This window comes from Ictalurus punctatus, chromosome 18 (assembly GCF_001660625.3).
Source record: "Ictalurus punctatus breed USDA103 chromosome 18, Coco_2.0, whole genome shotgun sequence".
Lineage (NCBI taxonomy): Eukaryota > Metazoa > Chordata > Actinopteri > Siluriformes > Ictaluridae > Ictalurus > Ictalurus punctatus.
The window spans coordinates 15,032,598-15,044,870 of NC_030433.2; the positions used below are offsets into that span (position 1 = coordinate 15,032,598).

At 37.2% G+C, this 12,273-nt stretch overlaps 1 protein-coding gene across 2 annotated transcripts; it reads left to right on the top strand.

The window, feature by feature from the left end:
- Positions 1–3,325: 3,325 nt before the first annotated feature.
- rhogb (ras homolog family member Gb) lies at positions 3,326–10,486 on the top strand. Of its 2 annotated transcripts, XM_017492458.3 has the most exons (3): positions 3,351–3,481; positions 5,311–5,411; positions 8,368–10,486. In XM_017492458.3, exon 3 carries the CDS (start codon positions 8,417–8,419, stop codon positions 8,990–8,992), a length of 576 nt encoding a protein of 191 aa, XP_017347947.1. In that variant the 5' UTR covers positions 3,351–3,481; positions 5,311–5,411; positions 8,368–8,416; the 3' UTR covers positions 8,993–10,486. The 2 variants fall into 2 exon arrangements, with proteins under 2 accessions (XP_017347948.1, XP_017347947.1); XM_017492459.3 differs by lacking the exon at positions 5,311–5,411 and having other exon boundaries at positions 3,326–3,481.
- Positions 10,487–12,273: the final 1,787 nt, after the last annotated feature.

Consider the following 12,273-nt stretch of genomic DNA (forward strand, 5'->3'; position numbering starts at 1 on the left):
CTTACAGCATGAAACAGCCCTACAAGAATGTATGATTGAATGAATGAATGAATGAATGAATGTTGCTCTAATATGCAAACACAGGCTATGCTACTGGTTACAAGGAACAGGGACAAAGTGCGTAGGGTTTGAGAGTGTGTATGATTTGCATATTCATAATATCTAGATTTTGTGACAAGGATATGCGTGTGAGTGGACATGCATCCATTGTTGTTAGCTATGCAAATTTGTTGTTAGATTTGGTGACTTTTTAAACCCATATATTTACAAGTAATAAAAGCAAGTTGTTCCATCCATATCAGTTTCCATTTCCCAATTAAAAATGCTTCATTTTGTACATGTTCTTGATAGTCTTTTGTAAATTAAAATGATAGTCTTTTATAAATATGTAAATAATTAGTTTGTGGTGCCCAAGGATGGATTAACCATTGGGTCATTGCCCACAGCTTCTAAGTCCAAGGGGTATCAAGCTGTAGCCTGTTAAATGAAATGTTAATAGTTTTCAAGTGAAAAAAATATTTTTAAACCCATGAGCATAACAGGTGAACAAATAATTATTTTATTTTATTTTTTAAAACCTTGTCTGTTATTGCTATTCATTTTTCTGGTGATAACATATAGACCTGTCAGGCGATGCAGACATCTATGGTGTATCGGTCCATGGGCCTCTTAATCCATCCTTGGTGGTGCCATGACCAAAGACTTCTATAGTTATAGTTAATAGAACAGTTTTATCTATTTATTTTGATAAAACAATTCTTTTATATTCTACATGGTGTCCCAAAAGACTCCATACATAGGGAAATGTAACACTTTTGAGCAAACTCTCATCTCTCCCAATTGCTCCCAGTTTGTTAATAGTGTAGTGTGTGATGTGCTTGCCATGTTTCCTTACTCTAAAAAACACTGGGTTAAAAAACAACCCAAATGTGGTTATTTTTAACCCAACATCTGGGTAAATATAGGACAGAACATAATTTGGGTTACATTAACCCATCAAGTTGAGTTTAACCCAGCAAATGGGTTGTTCTTCAACCCAAATGATGGTTTGATTTTTACAAAAATGCGGATTTCATTTTATTTCATAAATGGGTTAATGTTTTCAGGGTTATTTTTACCATTTGAAAATGTCAAATATACCACATTATAAACAAATATGTCAACATGGTATCTCCTTTATTTATACACAAAAAGGTGTTCAGAAATGAATTGCTAGAGCTGCTAAAGTGGTGTTTATGTGTAGACTTTAAATGACTCAAATAAATCATATATTTAAGATGAAAACATCAGATTTTGATCAAAGGAGAGTAACCAATTTACTATCCAGTGAGCATTACAAACAAGTAAGCCAAAGCGAACAAAGATAGTGGTGCATTTAATGGGCTGTTATCAAACATTTTTGCTTTGTCTGGTGTACAGTAATGGTTTTATGAATAAATATACTGACACGTACCTTCACTCTTAAAACAGATGTGTTCAAAATAACCTCATCATGTGTTAATTTTAACACACCTGCGTGTCTAGTTAAGGACAACACATTTTGTGTTACTTTTAACACAATCAGTGTGTTAGTACATCTAACAGTGTGTTTTTTTTACACTTCCACTCAAAGTTGTGTTAAAAAATAACACAAAAATAACACAGAGATGTGTTGTTTATACTTTTTTCCTACAATTATCTTAAAATGCAATTTGTTTGTATGCTAACAAAATAAACAATTGCATGACATTCAGGTGACATTTATTAAAATAATTAAAACATTTGACAGATGTAAGAATTGGAGTTGATGCATCATCTTACAAATCTCTCTGCCATCTGGGAAGACAGTCGTCCCACTCCCTTCCATTTAAAAAGCTGTAAAAGAGCAAAAAGAGTGTTGGTTATTTGTTAGCTACAAAAATATGGACACATGCCTTTGGGCTTTAACTGAGAAATTGTGTTACAGAATCCTATATTATGTAATTTTGGAAATGTGACCTCCACTCTCCTAATGAACAAAGTTATCCTGTACTGTAGACTCACCAGGAAAATCAAGCTAACTAGATAATATTTATTTTCCAGCCTTTAGCACCTCACCACCAATTTTTTTTTTTTTTTTTTTTTTTTGCATAACCTAATTAAGTCATCCAACATTACAGAGATAGTGGAAAGCATTACAACCTACTGTAAACCCCATCCTATCTTTTTGTCACGTTAACCATGTGAAGAACTTTTAGCCTTATCATTAATGAGTTCCATTAGCCACTGACTGTCTTCACCTCTTAACCAGCATTAACATTCACCGAAGACATGAAGAAACACGGCTCTAACCTATCCTCCGAATACTAATTACTACAGCTTGCTTTGTCCAAAACATTTGCTAAATGTAGTTAATGTTAACCTACTCTCTGTATTACATCATGGTGAACAGCTGTAATGCTAGGTTATCATTAACTTTCAAAAAGGTTACCTACCTCCACCTGAGGCGAATTCAAACAGTTGCTGCTGAGTTAATTTGACCTAAGGAGGATTGATTGCATTGATTCAAGCATTGATTCAACTGTCAGTGAAAATGACCCAGCCAATAACCCAACGGTTGGGTTGTACACGCAAAAACTGAGTACAGACTGAGAAAATAACACAATTAAATGACCCAAAAGACTCAATACAAAGTTTGAGTAGAAAAAATAATCCAACATTTTTTTTTAAGAGTGCTGTTAAAGTCCAACCTTGCGACAGCTTAATACGTTCTCCTTTTGTCAAAGGCAGTCTTTAAGGATATCTGGAAGAAAAAAAATACATACTTAAAAAATTTGACACTTCTAGGTCACAGTGTATTCTATTCATAATCAGAAAGTCTTCGTTCCACGTTTTAATATGCAAATGATCATGACGATGCAATGAATATGCAAATTATTCCGTGGCGTCATAAGGCGTCTTCTAGCGTTGCATTAGCTAATTTCCCCTGAAAAGAGTTTGCACCATTTTGGGCAATTTACTGATTACACAGGAGGTTCATGGAACCTCAATACTTTCACGCGCTTGAAGCAGTACTCATATATTTAAGTTTGCTAATTTGTCGGTCCCTTTAAGACCTTATTTTTCAGTAGAAGTGCAAAACGGGAATTTATGCAAAGTCGTATGACGGGAATGAAGAAGAAGAAGAGGCAAAAAAAAAAAAAGCCGCCATCGCATTATGAGTAGGAGTGAAATCTGAGAATACCCTGCAGTAACTTAAAAATGTGATGAGAGTGGGCCAAACTGCACACTGCGGGAATTCCCTGTGCAAAACCTATATTTTAACTCCCACACGCACATTTTCATGGCCTCACTTCAGCAAACTTCCTCAAACATGCCGTTAAACCATACTTCCTCTGTTCGGAGCGCGCTCACTTCCTACATAGTTCAATAAGTAGCTGAGATCCACAGCGGAGTGCGCGTGCTTGCAGACGGACCCGCTGCTCGCGCTGGGATTAACGAACGTAAACGCGGAGTATGTTTGGTAAGACAACTTCATTTCTACATCCTTGTGTCGTGGGAATGTTTTCACTAGGTGGTGGATGGAGTGTGACAGCTCGTCGGTACCGTCCGGGCTTTCTTTTTGTGCTTTTCGTTACTCCGGGCGTTTACCAGAGCAGGAGGACAGTCGCGCGCTCAGACCTAGACCAAATCTAGACTACCATTCTTCACTTTTGGTCGTTTAACTTGATCACTTCATGTCGGATTGTTTTGATCTTTCGTTGCCGAGTTGTGATATCGTTCATGTTCAGTCTGTAGAGAACCAGGTGCCACTCCCATGCGCTAATGTCCTCTACACTGATCAAATATGATAACAATAATAATAGGCTAAATAAAATAACTGTAATCCAGTGTCGCAGGACTGGTGCCATCAAGATGACATACTGTGTACCTTTACTGTAGTATGTAGCTTTAAAAATAAAGAATTTAAGGCACATAATTAGACCGTAAGCATCACTTTTAACCCTTTGCTTTAAAAGCTACACCGCATGCACCTTCCCAGGTAAAAGACCAGGTACAGTAAAATGTATTATTGAAGATGCATGTTGGTTCCTTATTTCTAAAAGAGTACGCTCTGTTATACACCGTTTGTTTATTTATTTATTTATTTATTTATTTATTTATTTATTTATTACCTAGAATGATCAGGGTAAAGGCACCACTGAACTTTTCCTTGTTGTTTGGTGGTACCATGTTTTGTACCTTCAGTGCATATACACACAGAGTACTGTGCAAAAGTCTTAGGCACCCGATTTTCTTTACATACCAACTATGTTATAGATTTTTATTTGATGACGTCTACATTATCGAGTCAGTACAAAAACATTTTAGATTTCCTAACAGTCGTTTTCCAGCAGAAAATGAAATGTTACAGAAAAATATTTGTATGTCAGTAAAGAAAGCAGCATATTACATAAGAGAAGACTTTTCAGACAAAAAAAACACAATAATGGCTGCTTGGTTTTTGCTGCAAAAATAAGAAGCAAGTGCGACATTCAAAGTGTCCTGAAGAACTGTGGCTGGTTCTGCAAGATGCTCAGTAAAACTTACAGCTCACTTCTTTATAAAACTGCACTAATTAGTAGTACCTGAGACTATTATTTTTTTTCAGAAAAGGGTCCTCATAAAAAATATTGACTTTTTTCATTTATTACTGTTTATTGCTCTTTATAGTATCTTTTCAAATATAAACATTTCATTTAAATATTCTTGAAGGCATACACACACACACACACCCACACCCACACACACACACACACACACACATATATATATATATTGTAATTCTTATTATTACACAGGAAGGAGCATGTAGTGTAAAAAATGTTTTTTTAAGGTATCATGTATTCACATTTCTGGAAAAGTAGAAAGGTACTTACTAAAGTTGAAGCTAAAGAAAAAGTACAGTTTGGTACCTTTAAATGATTCAATCAATCAATAATCAAAACTATAAGTATTATTATGCAAATTCGAGTTTCTGTTTTGTATCTTGTAATATCTTTAAATATGTCGCTGTAGTTTTGCGATGGGTTCAGTAGCTTAGCAAGTTTTGGATCAAATGAAAAATGTTGCAAAGAAAAGAGAACATGACAGAGATAAAGGTTGTGGCCTTTGCTTTAGGAAAGGTGGAACTGTGAGAGACATCCTCATCGTATAAGCTGTAAGAGTGTGTGTGTCCATATCAGTATCATAGCTTTTTAAAGTCCATTCATCTGCGCACATTCACTTCCCTGATCTGGAGCATATCAATTATGCAAATATGTTTTACATTAACAATAGTCTGCTTTTTCCCACCACCTGCAACATTTTCAGCTGCGATTTGACTGGCCGTGGCTTGTTCGACTGTTAAGAGGACGTTTTGTAAAAGAAGATTCTTTGCTCAGCAGTCTGCAACACCCTGCTTCTGATACTAAGTGAGAGTTCCTTATTAATTCTTCCTCTTACCGCATGCCCTGTCTTAACCTTAAAAGTTCACAAATTACAAAAAAGGCAGAGCAACTGAAATTACAGCTCCATGATATGTGACAAATTGTGACATTGTGAAAATTATATGTTGTCGTAATCAACTATTTGTACATTTAATAGTTCGTTTGAGGTTAAGCAAGAGAACTCGTAATACGTAATCAGTTGCTTTAGTCACTGCAGTTTATTAGGTAAGTAATCGTTATTATTATGACTCTGATGCATATCGGTATCTGTTTTATAGAGCTACATAAAGAAATCTAGCTACAGAAAGTTTTTACAATAATAAACCCGAACATACCCTAACTCCGTCCAAGTTGTGTAAAACATATAAGCTGAGTAATGGGAATAGTTTCCATAAACCATTCATGCAATCTCAGCAAGTCGGTTTTGTGAAGAACTGAGAGCATATTGCATTTTTTAACCAGATACTTCCACTTTTTTATTTATTTTCTCAAACAATCTCAGCAACATAGAACACACCCAGAACACAGACTGAGTTTAACACAGACTGAGTTTAACACAGACTGAGTTTAACACACCCAGAACACAGACTGAGTTTAACACACCCAGAACACAGACTGAGTTTAACACACCCAGAACACAGACTGAGCTTAACACACCCAGAACACAGACTGAGTTTAACACACCCAGAACACAGACTGAGTTTAACACAGACTGAGCTTAACACACCCAGAACACAGACTGAGCTTAACACACCCAGAACACAGACTGAGTTTAACACATCCGGAACACACCCAGAAGTTTAACACACCCAGAAGTTTAACACATTCAGAACACAGACTGAGTTTAACACACCCAGAACACAGACTGAGTTTAACACAGACTGAGCTTAACACACCCAGAACACAGACTGAGTTTAACACATCCAGAACACAGACTGAGTTTAACACACCCAGAACACAGACTGAGTTTAACACAGACTGAGCTTAACACACCCAGAACACAGACTGAGTTTAACACATCCAGAACACAGACTGAGTTTAACACACCCAGAACACAGACTGAGCTTAACACACCCAGAACACAGACTGAGTTTAACACATCCGGAACACACCCAGAAGTTTACCACACCCAGAAGTTTAACACATTCAGAACACAGACTGAGTTTAACACACCCAGAACACAGACTGAGTTTAACACAGACTGAGCTTAACACATCCAGAACACAGACTGAGCTTAACACACCCAGAACACAGACTGAGTTTAACACATCCGGAACACACCCAGAAGTTTAACACACCCAGAACACAGACCGAGTTTAACACACCCAGAACACAGACTGAGCTTAACACACCCAGAACACAGACTGAGTTTAACACATCCGGAACACACCCAGAAGTTTAACACACCCAGAAGTTTAACACATTCAGAACACAGACTGAGTTTAACACATCTAGAACTTTTACATTACTACAATAAAGTTGACACTTGCTTTAATAATTCAAATGCAGATATTTCAGGCAGTTCTTGATTTCCGGCTTCTCCCTCATTTAGAAATCTTGCCATTGTGCTGTGTTGCAGCATACTGTCTAAGCAGGCATTGTCTCAATTCTGACACCATCAGTAATGTTTCCTGTTGCAAATCAACACAAGTCGGTCAGCTTAAAAGAGGCCCCAATTTGGTCACGCCTGGGTTTTTTAATCAGCGTAATAAAGCCGAAGGTCCTAAAACTATTCAAATTAAAGTGGGACTTTGTAATTGTTGTGAATTGTATTTAATCACCATTCTTTTGCACCCTCACATCTCCATGTCTTACATTATCACTCTTACAGACCAGTCAGTTGTCCCAAACCACAGAGAAACTGACAGAAGGACACAAGAAAGGGGTTCCACCACAGTGCTATTTCGCCAAGTTCTTGGCTTACTAACATCACTAGCTAACGCCTTAAAGCAGAGAGGGTTGTGCTCTAAATCGCTCTCTTACACCCCCCACCCCACCCCCATCCCTGGAGATTGGGCAGAGACTGTCTTGCTTCATTATCCTGTGGTAAATTATCTGCTGGACTCTGAATGAAAGAATAAAAAAACTGTAAAAAAAAAAAAAAAAAAAAAAAAGATTTAGAGAGTTAGTTCTTACCTCTTGAGTGTTGGTGTCAACTTTCATGTCATTGGAACTCCAAATGATCATGAATTCTTCAAAGCATATGTAAAGGTTTGGCGGGAAACAATAAGTGAAGAATAAAAGGAACGAAAAGAAAAAAGAAAACTTAATGCAGAAAAAATGGCTTTAGAAATGGCTGGATGGATAAAACAAAAGAGTTGGAAATGTCAGATTCATCACTGATGAGTAATTAGAGTCCCTGTTTAACAATCTGTAGTGGACATATCTCTGAGATACAGCTTTTCCCCTGATACTCTTCAAGGAAACGTCGCAGAATGCTGCTGAATTCTCAAATCTGATTGGTCAGAAGATGTTGATTACTTTTCTATAACAACAGCTCGGACATTAGTTCTGGCTACGAGGCAAAACCTACAGTTATATTAATGAATCCATTCCAATATGTTAGTATTTCTATGTTAACAGTGTAGAGAGGGAATTGTGGACTTGTTGTTTTCTTCAGGACTGGAAAGTCTTCAGGACTGAGGGCTTTGAGGTTGCTCTTTAACATGACAAGCTTCATTTTTTGTCGTATTAACTTCACGAAAGAGAAGAAAGTGAGGATGGTGAGGGAGTGACTGTTTAGAGTTGATTTAACATAATTAATCATGTCTGTGGAGGTTCCACAAGATTATATGTATCTATAAATGGATAAAAATGCATGTTCTTTAGCACATAAAAAAACAAAACAATCGTTGGCAAATTGCTGAGGTATAAGATGAAAAAATACATAAATACGTGCAGATATTGGGAAGTAATCAACTTTTCTGTGTGTCTTCCTCAGGAGATTGCTGAAGTAGATCCGGTAGATCTGAGTGCTCCATCCCTCCAGCATGCAGAGCATCAAGTGTGTCGTTGTGGGAGATGGTGCGGTGGGGAAAACCTGCCTGCTCATCTCTTACACCACTGGCGCCTTCCCCAAAGAGTACATCCCCACCGTGTTCGACAACTACAGCTCTCAAGTGAGCGTGGACGGTCGTACCATCAGCCTCAACCTGTGGGACACGGCGGGACAAGAGGAATACGACCGCCTGCGCACACTCTCCTACCCCCAGACCAACGTGTTCGTCATCTGCTTCTCCATCTCTAGCCCGCCCTCCTATGAGAACGTCAAGCATAAGTGGCATCCCGAGGTGACGCACCACTGCCCCAGCGTGCCTATCCTCCTTGTGGGCACCAAGAGCGACCTGCGCAACGACCCTGAGGTGCAGAAGAAGCTGAAAGATCAGAACCAGGCCCCCATAACGCTGCAGCAGGGCCAAGCGCTCGCCCGCCAAATCCATGCGGTCAAGTACATGGAGTGCTCGGCGCTCAGCCAGGAAGGCATCAAGGACGTGTTCGCAGAGGCTGTTCGTGCTTTCCTCAACCCTCAGCCCGCTGCACAAAAAAAACCCTGCGTGCTCCTCTGAAAACCAAGACCTGAGAAATATGCAGAGAATTTGATATTAATATTATAATAAGAAATGTATGACGAGAATCAGTCTTTTTGGAAACAGATTGCAGGAGGAGTCAGGAGTCAGTTAGCTGGTGCTTGTTATTTACAAGCTGTGAAAATAGTAATTAATGCTGTACACCTGGACAAACAGACAGGGAACAAGCACATCAGTCAAGTTTGAAGGAAATTCTAAAGCACATAGAATATTTTTTGCCATTCTTAATCACATAATGGTATTTTGAGCATGGAAGATAAATGATTGTGGATTTTATGATCTCATGAAAAGTTGTATGCCTCATTCGAAAGAAATTCACACAGTTTTCCCTTCAGCACAAGTGTAGTAGCAAGTCATGGAAGGCTATTTCACCTAGGCGTGTCACGACTATGAAATTTGGGCTGACGATTAACTGTCATACCACTGATTACGATTAATGACGGAATTATCGTTTCTGTTAACCTTATACCACTCTTAAGCTTAACAGTAGTGTAATTATTATATTAATGATATTATATATATATATACTATTATATACTTATGTACTAAATCTTTTTGATCTACAGAATGTTTGAACTAAAGGTGAACTACTAATTAAAACTGTTAGTTATGAATCGTAATGCCTTTAACTGAGAATGATTATTTTATGATACTGCCATGAATTGGTCATATCGCTGAGAAATTTTTTTTAGCATTTATATCTCAGATAATCCTGAGTAGCTTGAACAATTCCTCGATTGTGAAGTTAGTAAGGAATAAAACAGGACAAGGCGTGCTGTGATAAATAATAAATAATGATGGGTTAAATGTTTTCCTGTAATGGCACGTCCTGTTCTTCTTATAACCCAACAATTCCAATACAAGAGAGACACCTGATATATACTATTATTATATACATACTATTTTTTTCTCTCTCTTGAGGATAATAAGAAAAATGTAAGCTTGTTTTGCTCCTGAGAAACTAGAAAGAGCAAACTCCTCTGTCCTCAGGACTTCCCTGTGACAGAAAACCTAAAGTTAAAGCTTTAACTTTGACACTTGAGACTCCTTTAAGGAATACTAAAAAAACATCTCTTCAATTACATGTTTATAAAAAAAAAAAAAGATCGTCCACCCTGTGTAAGTTGATACTAGAGAACATTAAAGTAAGAGAATTAATATCAACCTTATTATAAACAAAATTATGACCAATCAGAATTAAGCATCCAACAGACTTAAGCATCCATTATATCAGTGTGATATAAGCATAATTTGGCCAAAAAAAAAAAAAAAATCTATTCGGCGTGAAATAGACATCTGTGTAAGCATGTCATGGCTGATGGACTACATTTGAAGTAAAGAGGAAATTGTGTGAATTTGACTTTTGGTGATTAATAAATCATTGAAAGTACTATAAATAACTATATAGTTAATGCTTTTGTGCAATCAGGGGCTTGAGATTACAGGATATTCTAGTAAATACATACATATATATATATATATATATAAATATATATATATATATATATATATATATATATATATATATATATATATATATATATATATATATATATATATATATATAAATATAAATATATATATATATATATATATATATATATATATATATATATATAAAAAGCTTTTAAATGTCTCAAGGTGCTTGTTGGACTACAGGATTAGAGCTTGTAGAGACTGTATCTATGGTCACTTGGCTTCACGTGCTGGTAGAGTTCAGACGTAAGCACAGGCTGTGTCAGCTGCATGAGCAGATGCAGGCATTGCAGTGCAGGGAAACCTCAGTTATGCATTGACCACACTACTTCCCCGTTAGTTCGATTTGATTGGAGGAAACAAGCATCTTGGCAGCCTATTCAGGAAGCAAAGGCTCCAGTAGACATCACACCACCTCCATTCTCGTTTACTGTTTCCCAGCAGGACAGGGTGGGGCTTCAGTGGGAAGCTGCTCGAATTAGAAAACCTGTCACTTTCAGCACTTGATGACTGAACTGGAATCAGCTTGCGATATTTTTACATTTTAATTATATTGAATATTATAAAGACCACACTCATTGTTATGAACAGTTATGCTTTAAGACAAAAGAGAGTCCCTTCAAAAAAAAAACTCTCTTACTGTCCTACCCAACATGCCAAAACAAAATAGTAGTTTTTTTTTTTTTACTCATGAATAGAAACCATACAAAATATTTGGCCGTCAATAGAGTTTCTCAATCCTGAACCCGTTACTTGAAATAAACAAACACAAAAACCTTGTGACTCATTAGTAGTCAATCAGAGGGCTTTCAGTTCCCATGAGTCCCTGGGGACATGTACATGAATCAGCAAGCCTTGAAGCTAGAACACAAATGCTGCTTCATCTGGTTACTGACAGTCCAGTACAAAGCTGTCCTTCAGTTTTGCACCACATCAAGTGACACATTAAGGGCCCAAAACCTGACCCAGATGCCTATAAGGCTCTGTGTATTTTGATTTGTTTGATTACAAGCTGAATATGCATCAGGATGAGTGCTCAAATTCGCAGTTCAAAGCATGTCGAGCTCTGAGTCTAGGCTCCATGAGCTGAAACGGCAGTACGCATACACCCTACTACTGCTCATGATTGCCAATGCATTTGCTTAACAATGTTACTGAGATTTTTTCACTTTTTACACGTTTTTTTTTTTCTTTAATGCCTTTGTGATGTTTATTAAGGTACCATGCTCATTTGGTGTTGGGGTGGGGCGGGGTGTTGATGGGGGAGGGGTGCTGGGTGGATTAATTTCAAAAGTTACATGGTGTCAAAAAGAGTTGAATTCAATACTGAGACATATTTATATTATGTAATTGCATTTATAGATGCATGTTGAAAGCATGTACAACTTCTGACAGTCAAAATGGAAATATCGTATCCAAAGAAAATGGGGGAAAGGACGCATTAAAATAGTCGGTTTTAAACTTTTTTATTTTTCCTCAAACAGAGTTTACTGTATGCTAAATAGAACTAAGTATATGTGTGGCACAACTTGGCCACCAATTCAATTCAGTTGAATTTTATTTGTTTAGTGCTTTTAACAATGGACATTGCCACAAAACAGCTTTACGGAAATGTCTAAATTCAGATATAAAATTGAAATGTGTAGGAATTTCATAAATGCTTATGAATTTCAGCAGAGTGAAATTCAGGACGCAGACACAGGACAGAGCTCAGTGTCATTGTGCTGGGAATAAACAAGACAAGAAAATCTCATCTCCTCCTCAGTTCTCAGAGCACAGGGAAT

Excerpts from the sequence above, each read along its gene's own strand:
- rhogb (XM_017492459.3), top strand. The coding sequence starts at position 8,417 with ATGCAGAGCATCAAGTGTGTCGTTGTGGGAGATGGTGCGGTGGGGAAA.